The sequence below is a fragment of the Megalops cyprinoides genome, chromosome 7, assembly GCF_013368585.1.
Source record: "Megalops cyprinoides isolate fMegCyp1 chromosome 7, fMegCyp1.pri, whole genome shotgun sequence".
Classification (NCBI taxonomy): Eukaryota; Metazoa; Chordata; class Actinopteri; order Elopiformes; family Megalopidae; genus Megalops; species Megalops cyprinoides.
Genome location: NC_050589.1, coordinates 20,975,420 through 20,990,655, shown reverse-complemented (window position 1 = coordinate 20,990,655; position 15,236 = coordinate 20,975,420). Strand labels below are relative to the sequence as shown.

The 15,236-nt window shown below is 42.0% G+C and overlaps 2 protein-coding genes across 2 annotated transcripts; both read left to right on the top strand.

Moving 5' to 3' along the window:
- The first annotated feature begins 1,101 nt into the window (after positions 1 to 1,101).
- On the top strand, positions 1,102 to 3,993 carry LOC118780882 (troponin C, skeletal muscle-like). The gene is made up of 6 exons (XM_036533633.1): positions 1,102 to 1,175; positions 1,875 to 1,926; positions 2,098 to 2,241; positions 2,436 to 2,550; positions 2,919 to 3,055; positions 3,269 to 3,993. Exons 1-6 carry the CDS (start codon positions 1,173 to 1,175, stop codon positions 3,298 to 3,300), a joined length of 483 nt encoding a protein of 160 aa, XP_036389526.1. The 5' UTR covers positions 1,102 to 1,172; the 3' UTR covers positions 3,301 to 3,993.
- A 656-nt stretch (positions 3,994 to 4,649) lies between these two features.
- On the top strand, positions 4,650 to 11,993 carry slc35c2 (solute carrier family 35 member C2). Its single transcript, XM_036533551.1, has 10 exons — positions 4,650 to 4,782; positions 5,774 to 6,011; positions 6,461 to 6,611; positions 7,258 to 7,321; positions 7,647 to 7,719; positions 9,207 to 9,375; positions 9,952 to 10,035; positions 10,418 to 10,593; positions 10,880 to 11,009; positions 11,224 to 11,993. Exons 2-10 carry the CDS (start codon positions 5,901 to 5,903, stop codon positions 11,364 to 11,366), a joined length of 1,101 nt encoding a protein of 366 aa, XP_036389444.1. The 5' UTR covers positions 4,650 to 4,782; positions 5,774 to 5,900; the 3' UTR covers positions 11,367 to 11,993.
- Positions 11,994 to 15,236: the final 3,243 nt, after the last annotated feature.

Sequence of the window (15,236 nt, the reverse complement as noted above, 5' to 3'; positions counted from 1 at the left end):
TGTGTGAAACCGAGAGAACACAACGGTTTTTGTTTTTGAAACAAACCTGTGGTGATACAAAGCACTGTAATGTTGTTCACCTAATATGTTGTCAGATAGTGCCCGGGAGCTCGTAGATACTTGGTTTGGAGTTTGAAGCCTGCAGCTGTGGGTTTAGTAGCTGGTCACTGCTTCTGTAGTGCACCCACCCAATCCTCTTTTAAAAGCCATAAAACCATGTGTATACAGACCACACCCTACTCCCACCCACCACTTTCAGATTTTCCCACCACTGCCATGGGGCCCTTCCCTCAGGAAACAACCACCATACAAGGAAAGTTTGACCAAGTGTCATACAGCAGACGTGCCGCTGTCACGTCCCCACATAGCCCTGACCAACGAGCTATTCAGGGCTCGGCCATTCTGTGTCACAGCAGTTTCAAAGAGTTTTGGATTACGCCTAAAGTTAAACTACTACTCCGTTTGTATTGACTGGAGCACACAAACCTTCAGATTCTTTCTCAGCAGGAAATGCAACCACACAACAGAATCAGTACTTTAGTTTTTTTTCCCTCCATACATTCAGGCAGGCATACTACACAAAGACACGGTTGTAAGGCTCCAGTCAATCTCAACAAAATGCAACACAAATATGACCATAACCCCATCAACAAGAGGGATGGAATCATTGTAAGGACATCATGCAGAACACGAGCAAACATACAAGTATATATTTATATATACATATACACGTAACACATGTTTAAGAACAGGTTCAAATCAAAAGGCTTGTGTTGAAATCCCGCGCACTCTGGGAACTTTTCATGTTGAATGGCCTCCAATGACCCAATTCCTACCCTGGATCATTCCAAGAATACTAGATTGTAAATCTGTTTTGCTTTGTGTCTCTTCCAAAAGACCCATGTGCCAGGTTTAATGTAGTAATGTTTGCAGACGCGAGGTCAGTATACGTCCCAAAAATTCGATTAGCTTGCAGGCACCTCAGAACCCTAAAAGCTGAAGATACTAATTCTGGAGGACCGATGCCACGAGGGGCGTGTCTATACTGACAGGCTTTAAGTGTGTCTGTACGCTCATTTTACGTCTAGTCTTTCCGTTGAGGTGCACGCGGAGTGACCTTTCCCTTGGGATTTCTTAATTTATTTTTTCAGGGGAAAAAATAATCCACAGCTATGGTAAGATTAATCACTCACCGACAGTCTTTTTTTTAATATCTTGGAGTGACAAAAAGACGCAATGCGAAGTTTCATAGAACAGAGGGAAATATTGATTAAAAAAATGGAATTTCAGGCGTTTTAAAAAATACATGACTCGTGTTTCTCACCTAGAAAGAATGATATGGTTTATAAAATACACAGGTAGTAATGGTTTAGGTGTTTGCGAGACAGGCCTACAAATTACATAAAGACAATCTTGCATTATTGCAATTACCTGCTAAATAAACAGTAACCGGATTTCAGTATACATACTGTTCTTTTACTTTACTGTCTCGTGTTTTACATGTAAAAAATGCTAAAGAGCTCAGTACCGCTAGAAAAGTATTGCGAGGAGAAGACGTGTGTGTACGTCTGTGGTGGCGGAATGGTATTATATGTTTGGACAACTGATTATACGGAATTCCAAGGTATTTCATAATAATCCATGTGGAGTCGAACATAACGAAACTTTGTCGAGTCCTATGTGGTTATGCCATCTTTGACGGGAGGTGTCCTGTAAACCGTTTTCATTTAGATATATGAAGACCGGTATTTTTGTCCTTGCAAATTATTGCTTTGGTTGTTTGCGTTATCATAACAGCAAGAAGATCTATGTAATGGACTTGCGTCGTTAATGTTAATATGATAATGGTGATGATGTACCTGTTGACCTCCTAGAGTGAAGCACAACAAGAAGCCCGCTCTTACCTGAGCGAGGAGATGATTGCCGGTAAGTACGTTTCCAATTCAGAAATTGAAAGGGTAGGAAAGAGGTACCCGTAACTGGCTCGTGGTAGCATAGTACAATGTTTGTATTATTTCCCAGCAATCTGGTGTTGTGCAATATTTACCAAGGTATGTGATCTATATTTAAAGTGTTTTCGCTGTCGCGCAATCCCAGAGTTCAAGGCGGCCTTCGACATGTTCGACACCGATGGCGGCGGCGACATCAGCACCAAGGAGTTGGGTACCGTCATGAGGATGCTGGGTCAGAACCCCACCAGAGAGGAGCTGGATGAAATCATCGAGGAGGTTGATGAAGACGGTACTCACATTTTGATGTTACAGTAATGTAAAATCCACTGCAGCAATCTGTAGATATTAAATTAGTTGTTAGGGCGTTAGCCAAAACAGTATGTAAAGGCATTCCATTATTGTACAAATGCGCTTTCTTACAATATACAACAATATGTTACTGTAGCCTCAATTGCTTTTTGTAATATTTCCTTCATCGTCTAGGCAGTGGCACCATTGACTTTGAGGAGTTCCTGGTCATGATGGTCAGACAGCTAAAGGAAGACCAGGCTGGCAAGAGTGAAGAAGAGTTGGCAGAATGCTTCCGTGTGTTTGACAAGTATGTCATTCCAAAGGGGATGAATTCACAGGCTGTCCCATTTCACTTAATTGACTGCACTGACATCTTTTTGTTCTTGAATTTTCACTGGTGCTAATAGTCAAAAGTATTTATGGAGTGTAGCATAGTGTCAAAGAGCAGAGTTCATAACCAAAAGGTTGCAGGTTTGATTCCCTGCTGGGGCTCTGCTGTTGTACCTTTTGGGAAGGTACTTAACTCAGAATTGCCTCAGTAAGTATCCAGCTGTATAAATGAATAACATGTGAAACTGTTATGTAATGTAAGTCACTCTGGATAAGCACCTGCTAAATGACAATAATGTGATGTAATGTAATTTAATCTAATGTATCTCCGGATGTGTCTGGCAGGAATGCTGATGGCTACATTGACAGAGAGGAGTTTGCCTTGATCATCCGCAGCACCGGGGAGAGTGTCACAGAGGAAGAAATTGATGAGCTCCTGAAGGATGGAGACAAGAACGCAGACGGCATGCTGGACTTTGACGGTAAGTGAGCAGAAAGTCTCTGATACTTAGACGTATCCATATATTAGCCTCTTATACTCCATTTTATGTATTAAACCACCCCATATTGTATGTGTCATGAAAAATGTCTGCTCCCAGTTTTAGATATTATTAGGAAAAAGTCTGGCTGGATAATGGGGAAGTGTTATTTTCAGGTTTCAGAAATAATTTGTTTATTTTTAATTTTTCTTACAGAATTTCTGAAGATGATGGAAAATGTGCAGTAAAACAAAGACTGCAGGACTGTATTCTTACTCCTTATGACCCCTCCTGACCCACTCACCTCTTGTCTCTTGTTCTCCTCTTGCTCCATTGGTGATCCCCACATCCTGACTCTTAGACAGCCAAAAAGACACCTGGCACAGGCCAACAAAGACTTCTTGATGCTTCTTTGTTAAAAAACATACAAGGTCCGCTGGCTGGTCAGTGGTTGCGCCCCAAGACCTGAAAAGCCAAACTGAGTGGAGGAGTTTACTGGATGGCCACAAGAGGGCGCAGATTGAAAGTATAAATGTAGAGTCGATTTATATGTCTGGGCCCGTGCACCTCAATGAAATTTTATCTTGATCAAAAATACTGTATAACGTTTTAGACCAATGAAAACACTCTCTTCTTCCTTACCAGTGACTACACACCAATGCAATCCACAAAATAAAAGAATATTTAAAAAATGAAGTTCATGTTCACTTGGTTTGACATTGTAAAGGCCTACATATTTTTTGAGGAATGTCATTAAAATTATTTTTTCTGTTTTTACATATTTTTTACCCCAAGGCAATGTCTTTTTTAAATGTTGTTTTTCTTGTTGAAGTTATACTGAACTGTAATTTACACTATTTATAATTTCTCATTGTTTTCTCCATGAAAACCCCTAAAAGTATTGCTGGAAGGTGGAATTCTGGTAAGACTCATGCATAGTGAACCACCTCGTAAATATTGTTTGCTCAAAATTGGGAAAATACTACTTCAAACTCATACTACTTCAAACAAAACATTTTGGTAATTATTTTACAGTTTTAAGTTTTTTTTTTCTTATGCAGCATAGACATGCCTTTCACATTAAGTAGAAATTTTCACAAAGGTTGTCAATATGTGAACAGCTTCAGATTATTTGACTAATAAATTAAATACTATTGTCATGTCCAATGTGTGCTTGTGTCTTAGGAAAGCCTGAGTTACAACAGTGTTTGCTTTTTTGTTTTTAGTTTTCTTCACAAACCATGGAGAAATAATTGTTTTATAACTATAACTATTTTATTCCCCGTTCTGACATTTACACATGTCCAGCTCAACAGTCATGGTTTCATGCTGCATATGGTCACTTGTCTGTTTCCTCCAGGCCACAGCCCAGAATATCCTACTTGCCTTCCATAGTGCTCATTACGCTAAAGCAAGCAAGCAAAATTCCTTTTTGTCAGTCTGTCAGAAGGCTGCATTCTTTCTGGCAGCTGTTGCATCGTTTCAAGTCGCACGACCTATAACCCGCTCGCTACCCACCTTTGGAAGTACACGTCTCCCAAGTTCCTCCTGTCACGTGACACGGAGGTGTACCCTTTTCACATTCCGTCATGACGGCGTCAATGGGGACTGTGTTATTGCTGGGAGTTAGCTAATTCATCGCAGTTTGTGTGTGTGTGTGTGTGTGTTTTTACCGAGTTGGTAACTAAACGCGTCAGGGCTGGGTGTCTTGACGGGACTGTCTCAACGCGGTAAGGGGAACTGCATGTGATAGCTAGCTTGCTACCTACCTGCGTTGAAACGGCGAACCTGATATTATGTTAGCTGCTTTAGCTAGGTAGCAAGCTAGCTGTCCAGTATAAATTTAGCCAGCCACAACATACGAGAATATGTTAGCTAATATACGACGTATGCTAGCTAGTAAGTTAACTCAGTTGAACAATTGTACAGCTGTAGCTAGTCTAGTGTCCGTATGACCATAACGTCATTTCTGGTAACTGATCACAGCTGCTGGGTGATGAAATTGCCCAGCTAGCTAGCTACAAGTGGTTAGCGGGCAGTGATATTAACATAACTAAACACTGTTTGTATGGTAGCTAAACATACGCCATATTTGGCGTGTATTTATGTTTGTTAGTGCATTGTCTGTACCAATGAGGGAAACCGTACCAAGGTTACCTAGCTACCCAGCCAATTTATCAGACATCTGTTGAGCTCCGTTAGCTATTAGCCAGCTTTAAATTGTGTGATTTTCTCCAATTCAGCTGCATATTTTCAGCTAACGTCAACTAGATAAACTGACTTTGGGAACTTAACAGGACATATTTAGATCAACACTTACAATTATTTTGGATCGTCTTTTATTTGGCCTGTGACAACGCTTGAAGTTGGCGAGCTTGTTTGCTCTCTACTAATTAGGACTAGCGGGTCAAGTTTTTTAGGTAACGATGTAGTGCAGCTAATGGTTGACAGTTAACTGAAGGGTACAGTAGTTTTATTCTCAAATTAGCCACTTTCTCAGGAGAACACTGAATCATACATAACAGTGCAATGGTGATTTGCGAAATCTCAGATTACTGAACTCCTGTACTAGGCACTATAAGTGGTGTGAATTTGTGGTGGTTGCATGCGAACTGAAGTACCGATTTCTCTTGCCCTGTCTGTTACATTTTTATCCTCTCTGCCTCCCCTTCCCTCCACTCTCTTGCCACCTTTTTCCATTCCCTCTCTTCTTCTACTCAGTGCGTTGTGGAGCAAGCTGTCTGCTAGGGAGCACATCAGCACTATGGAGCCGTGGAGCTTTTTTGGTAGCCAGTGACCCATCCAGCCAGGGTGGTGCAGAGGGAGAGGGTGAGGGCGTGGTGGCAGCATGGCGTGGCCAGTACAGTTCGTGTGCCGGGCGCTGCGCACCGTTGGCCTCGTCATCTTCTACTACACCTTCTCCATCGGCATCACCTTCTACAACAAATGGCTGATGAAGGTGGGGCTCGGATTGACACGCCTGACTGTGCCTCATTTTTTTTACTTTTGATATCATGTGCTAAGCCTGCACGTGCTTCTTCACAATTCCATTGGATGTTTATGATTTTTAGTCAACTGGTACAGGTAGATGGTTTAGATTGAAAACTGCACAGTGGTGTAATAGCAGTGTCGCTGGTGTCCACAGCCACTACCCTCAGGTGAACATTTCACTGTTTTGTTGTTTCATCGTGTGTGAGCATTTCATCAAGAAGTGAAAAATGAATCAAAAGCACTGAAAGAGCACCTGTATTTTTACCATCATTCAGGTTTAAGGTGCTGGTGGCATTTATGATCATGACAGTATGATCAATGCTGACATACAGGAGTAGCACCCAGCTTTCACTGTGCAGAGTGAAGGGAAGGTGGTGGTCTACTAACTTTCTGTGTGTACTGCTCTCCACTGGCCAGGGCTTCCACTTTCCGCTCTTCATGACCCTGGTACACCTGGCCATAATATTTTGCCTGTCAGCCTTGACACGCAGTGCAATGCAGTGTTGGACCGGCAAGCCCAGAGTCCTGCTGAGCTGGAAGAAGTACCTCTTCAAAGTGGCCCCAACAGGTCAGTCTGCATGTGCAGTGAGCGCTGCTTCCCAGTGGCTGTGCTATTGGTGTCCAAAGCAACTTAAATCCCTGATAGTCTTGCATTTCCTGTGACAGATTAGCACAGCTGTCCTTTTTAGCTTTCTTAAGGGATTCACACCCTCAGTCCTAAAGTGCAGAGTCCATTGCTTTATCAGAATCATTGTGTTCTTTGTGGGACAGACATAAAATAGCTGACAACCTAATTGAGACCAGGAGTTATGGAACTGAGTTGGGGGGAGACTCGTATGTAGAGAGAGATGAATGTTGGAAAGGATGAGAAGTTACGGAATATAAGGAAAAAAGGCAAAATAGGAGAGGGGAAAGGGCAAAGAGATAGAGGGGTGTTATCACACAGAAAGGTCTCAGCCTAGATCTCCTGGCCAAAGTCCAGATTGAGTTTGGATTCGGTGCTCCCGAGGGGTCTGAATACTTTTCAGTCTGTCATAATGTAGTTGCATATAGGGCACGTATCATCCCATTTGGACCCTGGGATGTCAGGTTTCTTAGGTATATTTTTAGATGCTCATGAATCAGAGCTGTGAAACTTCATTTGAGACTCAGCAGTCCTCTGGTTGATGTTCTCACTGTTTGTTCTCTCCCTCTCCTTTCTTTTCCCCTATCAGCCCTGGCTACAGCTTTGGATATAGGCCTGTCTAACTGGAGCTTCCTTTTCATCACCATCAGCCTGTAAGGACACTACTGTCTGTGTGTGTCTGTTAGTGTTTGCTTGTGCGGGCATGGATGCATGTATAATTGTTGCATTACAGTAAATGCTGTGGCACTGTTGATCCACTTGAAGCCCTTGGCACAAGGTGAAAGAGTTGAGTCAGTCACAGCTTCAGTTTCTTAAATTATGAATTCTGAATATTTCATAACTCAGTAAAACATTGATGGATTTAATAGAACAAAGAAATGGCCGACTCTTCAGATATCCAGACACCCCTCTTTTCTGGCTCTTCATGGTCAGCGCAGGAGAGTGGACAGGGTGACATTTTCTGTCCGTATCTTTCAGGTACACCATGACCAAATCCTCCGCTGTCCTCTTCATCTTGTTCTTCTCATTGATCTTCAAGCTGGAGGAGCCGGTGAGGGAACTCGCTCTCTCAGGAGTGTAATCGCTTTTCAGGAATTTTTTCCTAGAAGAGACTTGCTGTTATTATGGGGATTATGTCTTTTGGCAACTTTTGTAACACTCCCATGCACGAATGCATGCGCATGTGCTAATGCAATCATTTGGTTGTTTGAGCGTGTGTGTGTGTGTGTGTGTGTGTGTGTGTGAAGCTGAGCTGGGGCTCAGACTTCAGAGACTTATTCTGATTTCGATGGCGTGATGTGGTGTGCCACAGAAGTATGCCCCTTGGACAGGACCAACAATTACCTCAGTTGATCTCTGTAATTCCCATTCACTTTGTTTGGTTTTGGTGTGATGGGGCAGGGAGTGCAAACCTCAACCAACAGAAGCCAGTCAAAGTATGTCTGCAGTGAGGGGAGGGAGGCATGTATTGTGTAAATAATGTGTTTGTGTAATAATGCCAGTACTAGTGTGTGAAGAAGACACACAGTTTGTTGGAAGATGCGGAGGAACTGTAATCAGCCGCTGTTTCTGTATAGACAATGTGCTCTAATGACAGCCATGATTGCATTGCTATTAGTAGCGTTTCACAAGGGTCCATCAATCAGAAGAGCCTTTTCTATTCCACAAACTGATATTTAATTAGTTTGTTCCAGTAAGTTGTGCTCACTAGGAAAGGTCAGATGTCAGTCATCTCCTCCCCCCTCTGTCCTCCCAACCTCAGATCTCAAGAGTACTGGCTGGTGATTAGTTTCCCTCTCAGAAAGAATCAACAATTATTTGACTGAAGCAGGAGAAGAAAAAAGCCAACTGGTGGTATAAATGGATAGCTCTTTTTGGTGTATCTCTTTGTTCACTCAGTCAAAAGAGACAGGTAGGGTTTACAGTGTCCTTCTTGTATATGTATTTTTTGTTTTTGTGTAGTAAGTGCTGGTTGAAGATCACACTGATAAAAATGAATCACACGTGTTACAACTGCCTTTTGTTGTTAACAGGCTGTTGCTGTTACCATTTAAAGTATTTTGTGCTGGCCTGGTTAATCTCTGTCGTAAACTAGGGGCAGACTTGCATCACCAACAGATAGTTTAGTGTGAGTGGACTGCTGGCAGCAGGGATGTTTGGAAACCTGCTGGATGTCAGCTGTCTGAGAGAGAGAGAGCTCTTGACCTTCTGCCATTAGAATCCTGCACTCAGAAGGCCTATGAAGGACATTTTCATCCACTGTAATTAATAGAAGTATGTATGTAGCATCTTGCCCCTGATGACCTGAAAATGGTTTAAACTGGGGGTTACAGCCATGTTACAGCCAATCAGCTGAAGCACAACTGATATTTTTGATTTGTAATGCTCACTACATGCTTCAACAGCCAGATTACGAACATGGCTAAACTTCCCTCACATTTTTCACACATCTGAAAAACGTATCACTTATGAATGTTATGTGGCATTGTTATTTGCTGTTCTGACCCAAGCATTTCCTCCTTCTCCCACCATGCCTAGAACCCATTCCTGATTGTGGTGGTGCTTCTGATTGCTGGCGGGCTGTTCATGTTTACCTACCAGTCCACGCAATTCAACCTGGAGGGCTTCATCTTGGTGCTGCTGGCGTCCTTCATTGGTGGGATCCGCTGGACACTCACGCAGGTTCTGATGCAGAAGGCAGAGCTGGGTGAGTCGCAGAGCTAGCAGAGAGGCCAGGTGACACCTCCAAGGCACCTTGGGGTACGAGTCACCTATAGGCTACTCTGCTCAGGACATTGAGAGAAGTTTTCTAGCTCCTTTCCAGTTCTCCTGATCCAGAAAGACTCAAAGGCACTCCTTGAGCACCTCTTGTTTTTTTTCTACCCTTCCAAGCCTATTCCACCCTTAATTGCTGTTAAAGGATCTGTTGTCTGTGTATGAATCAATTACATTATGTTCAAAGTGTGTTACTAACTGATGATGACCTGAAACATCTGCTGGAGTGCTGCTCTTCACAGTCAGGGTATAGCAGCCTTTACATCTTACAGTCACAAACGAGATACACTGTTGCCACCATGCACTGCCACACTGTAGCATCCCTCTTTCCTGAATGCATCCTGAATGCTGTCACTTCTTGTCCTGAAAAGTTGCACATATGGCTTTTTTAATCCAAAAGTTTGATTTGACCATTTGACCTTGATTTGATTTGGCCCAATGCTGTACACAGCTGCTGTTTCTCTGGTGAGCGATCAGTGATGTGACTCTTGCATGGCCATTCTCACAGGCCTTCAGAATCCTGTGGACACCATGTATCACCTGCAGCCCCTCATGTTCATTGGCCTCTTCCCCCTCTTCCTCTACAATGAAGGTAAGATGGTATTTTTTTTTTTAAATCAACTGATGTCTGTCACAAGTACTTGTCAGTTAATCACTAAATTTAGTTGATTGTTTAGATAATTTTGAATAAAAATGTAGATAAAATACTTAAACACCTTTCTATTGGAAACATCTTTTAGGCTCCTTATAAACTAAAATACTTTGTGAAGAAATGCTTAATCTGAGTTTAGGGAGGGTAAATACTATTTTATGTCATAGGCCCTAAGTTAACTCAATGGTATGAAACTTGCATCAACAATAAAAGTGAATAGATAGAGCTGATCGACTCTTCCAAAAAATAGACCAAAAAAAGAACTGATAGCCTGAAAGATGGCCATATCTATGTGTGGGTCTGTTTGTCTGTCTGTCTTTAGCCCTTAGCATATGCAGCTCAGCAAAGCTGTTCCGAGTGAGTGACCTCTCCCCACTGCTGTACTCCGTTTTCACACTGTCGGTGGGAGGAGCCCTGGCCTTTGGCTTGGGCTTCTCTGAGTTTCTGCTGGTGTCCCGCACCTCCAGCCTCACGCTGTCTATTGCTGGCATCTTCAAGGTGAATCATCTTGTGGAAATGTCCCACACTGTCACTTAAGCTCCCCTATCCATCCCATGAAAGCTCTGGTCCTCGTACACCACCTCCTTTGCACCCACTTTTTATTCATCCATTCTCACTTTTTTCCCTCCCTAGTTCCTTTGCTGAAAACCCTGCACACATTTGAATCACTCTCACTTTCCTTCACTCTCCTCCCTCTCTTATTCATGCCTCACTCCTATCGCTGTATCACTCCTTCTTTCCCTCATCTTCATCGTGTCTTTTTTCCTCCATTCCATACGTGTAGGAGGTGTGCATATTACTACTAGCAGCCGTGTTTATGGGGGATAAGATGACCACTGTGAACTGGCTGGGCTTTGCTGTCTGTCTCTCCGGAATCTCCCTGCACGTGGGGCTCAAGGCCTACTATTCCAAAGGTGGGAGCGCCCATCAGACATCTGACAGATCCATCCACACCACTTTTCCAACTTGAGTTTTATACTTGTACTGCATGAGTTATATATTTAATGTACCCAAATTGCCCATTATTGTAGAGGTATGCATGTCAATTTACCAAAGAAGAATTATTTTTACTTTATTTTAAATACCTATTAAAAGTCGTTGGCAAGGGTATACTTGTGTGTGTTTCAGGAAAGAGTGCCACACTGAGACAGCTGCCCAGCAAGGACAGCCCAGACCTGGAGCTGCCCCTGTTGCATCGTGGCGAAGAGGAGGAGGACGGAGAGACAGAGGAGGTGTATGATGAAGAGGAGGAGCAGGAGATCCTGCACTGAGTCACAGGTTGAGAAGGAAGACTGGGGTTCCACAAGGGAGAGTTATAGGAAAGAAGACAAGGCGCGTCTGTGGAGAGCCTCCACAGGAAAGAACAAAGAGGAAAAGGAGGACGGGCGGACAGTCCCCTTCCACAGCCGCTTGGCATCGACACTCCGCCATCAACTCGTCATTTGTCACCCGTCACTTGAATAGTTGTTCCGTGTCTTGCAAAAAACCCTTAGTGGTAGTTTTGAAAATTAGTTTAATCTGCCACCAACCATCTAAGTGTGCAAGATATAATGGTGAACAGAGGGAAATTATTTTTCCCCCCTTTTCAACCGTTATGTATTTCAGAACTCTTTGACGTGTCTGTCAGATATCAGCTTCCGAAAGCCTTTAGTGCCTCAAAGCAAGAGAGAAAAAGGGGAAGAGGAGGAGCACATCCTGTACTGAGAGGGTATTACTTCTGCAGTTGTGTTCCACGTGCTTGTGCAGATCACCAGGCTCCTTACTGTATTACCCGTGACCGATTTGTCCACTGAGAACGACTTGGATGAAGGTCACCTACTTTATACTTGTTTTTTTTTTCCCACTTATGTGTAAATAGGACCAATGGATTTGTTAGATTTTTTAAATGTTGCTTAAAAACCTGCTAATTTTATTCTAATTAAATGACAAGCTTCCAAATGTTTCGGTCTGTCTGTGTGTTGGCCCGCCTTGGTGTGTGTGTGTGTGTGTATGTGTATGGAGTGTGCATAACCTGTATACAACACACAGTGTGTGGATCTGTGTACCTTGCCATAACTCAGTTTGTCTCTTGATCTAAACCTTTCCGTCATCCTGTCATCATTCTAATAAGATTTATGTCACACTGAGAGAATTAGATTTTCTTGTTAGTCGCTCTTCTAGATGGAGTGCTGTCCTGCGGAAGGGACTCCATTAACTTAATTTTGTTTACTTAGAAAGTAAACCTGCCCTGAGAGAGTTTATTCATATTGACTGTGTAGTGGTGCTTCAGAGAAAACCAATTTTCCAGTAAGGTCTGGATTTATTTTCCAGCAAGATACCTACAATCACACACTTGTTAGACTGCCGTGGCTGTTTTTAGAAACAGAATGTGTACTACCAGTAAAGACAATCATGTAAAATAGTTCACTACATTGCTATTGTAATTGCCCTCAGTGATCTTGTGCTCATATTGTGAACAACTATACTCTTTTTTTCATAATATTCCAAACAATTCTAGAATTGTGACTGGACCTAAACTAGAGAAGCCAGGTGATTAACCCAAATAAATGTAAAATATCCTGCATCTCAGTACAAAAGGGTTGAACTGCTTGAATGTGTGCAGCTGAGCAACATAAAATGGTTCTCAATAGGATTAAGGTTATTACTGTTGAGTGTCAGGGTTTTTTGTGTCCTGTCTTCATGGAATTCAGTATAACATTGTCCCATGTTTAGCTTTAGTGTCTGCGTGTCTTTTATTTTTGCCTTCAACCAATGGGGTCCCTTCATCCAGTCTTTCATGACTGATGAACTTTGACTGAGCAAAGGACAGTTTTCATGCTTAACTTGTGTATTGCTCCCTACTACTGATTAGATCTGAACTAGAGAATAGGCAAGAGGTGGGAGACTATGCTCCTGTTCATTCAGACAGGATACTACTACCACAGTGATAGGTGGGTGAAGGAACAGGGCTACATCGGTCCTAAAATAACCTTGTCAACCACAGGAGAGCTTAATCACAGAAATGCTAAGGATTTCTTTCAGTGTTAAATAGATTTCACTCCAATCATCCTGGTTTAATACACCAAAACATAGTTGAAGTTATAAGGTGGGTGGGCTCTCAGTCAGTTTTCTGGCAGAGTGAAATCTGAATGCATTAACAGTTGCATTATGAGCACATTTTCCTCTCCGCTCCAAGAACAAAACCACTAATGGCAAATGCCTTTTAGGTCATACAGACTCCCAGATTCCAATAAGCCAATAAGCAAATTTGCATGTAATCACCAGATTATTGGTAAATAATGAATAACATACAAAATCACAAATAACATTTTGAAATGACCAAAAAATACATTTTGAGCAAGCTATAAACTGATGTTGACATCACAGCAGATGCTCTGATTTGTCACATTAATTCATGCTCTGTATGCTGGTGCTTCCATTAGCCCAGAAAAGAGTGGCTTACCTAAGTGGGTGCCAGTCATAAAGGCTCAGTTTTGGGATAAAGGAGGACTCCTACGTCTCCTGGGGAAGGGTGTGTATGGTGGCAGATGAATTATCATAAACTGCTGATGTTAGTGAATCAACCTAGCAAGGAGATGGGAATTGAGGCTTTTTCATCTGTTCTTGGCTAAGGTTAAAGTGCAGTGATATGTAGTTTTAGAATCTTTTGTGTAAAGTATAAGTAAGAAATTGAAAATTTTGTCTGACAATTCAGTATTTTGATCTCAATACATAGTGTATGTTGACAGTTCTGAAAATATGAAAGGCTTTGAAAGTGTTCAGTTGGAGGGGGAAAAACCAGGCTGTGTCCAATGGACACTGTCCATATGCTAATACTGCCACCCTGTGGATATTTGTAGTAAGAACAACGCAAAGGCACTCCGTTAAATTTTCATCAGTCGTCTATTAATGTGACTTTCAAACACAGTACTTTATTTTGCGGTTTTATCTAGTTAAATAGATATTCTGGGTAATTCACAATGCTCACCCTTTATTGCCATTTTCATATGTCAACTAAATGACTGCAGCTTCCTTACATAGTTGTTTTAATGTAAATTTCAATAAAAAAGTAATTCAAACCATACACAGTACAGCAGTCTAACCAGTCTAACCATGTAAGGATGTGCAAGGACTGCAGTGAATACACTCTGATACTGTCACTTTTTCAAATCTGCTGCAGCCTGCTGTCATGTGCTCATACTGGTTTCATGTGTTCACTGGTGAACATATGTGGGTGAGATGTTGCTGCCTACCTCCTACAGGGAGCACTAGGCCAGATTCAGACTCAAACACTTGAATCTGATTTTGACCCAAAAGATAAACTAATGTGGTTAATGAAATATGCTATTATTGTATTTAATGTTTGGTTTAATAAAATTATAATTCATTGTTCAATATCACTTTCAGTGGTACTTCAACAGTAACACACTTGAGTTTAAAAACTGCAAGATTTTGGTCTAGACTCCAATCCACAAACAATTACACCACATTCCACAGCTGTAACAAATATAACAGTCCATTTGATGCATTCAGTTATATGCTGCCACCTATACTTTTCACCTCCAAAGCACATGTTGGCCTAAAGGCACCGAAATCTCCATCAAGACAGCACAGTCTGCAGAACAACATCTTTTTAATATTGTATGATTAATTTCCCACACAGGTGTCCACACATGGAGAACAGTTCCTATTATATAACATTTCATATCTTCAGTAGCCATACCTCACAACACTGTTTCAGTAGGGGGTGTTTAAGGCATAATCTAGCACTCTTAAAATAGCCTTATTACCATTATATATGTCCTTTCTTTCTGTCACTGACCACAGGAATCAAAACGTGCTGCTCTACATATATTCTAAGTTTCTTCATTGTATTTGGACTGTTTTTTTGTGCTCAGATTGTGTTGTTCAACGGGTGAACGCATTTCTGCGATATCTTTTCTATTTTATTAAGGAAAACATCAATTGTACGATAGTGTGCACTTGTCGCACTTGCATGTTTCTACAGTCGTCGCGCAAAGAAGGGAGAGGAAATTCCCGTGGTAGATTTTATGCATGCTCTTCTAAAGAGGACCCCGCCTATCTTCGCGTGCAGGAAGGGAGAAGAGCTATCAAATATCACATCCCACTCCATTGAACTACACTGTACGTGTTGTCGACGA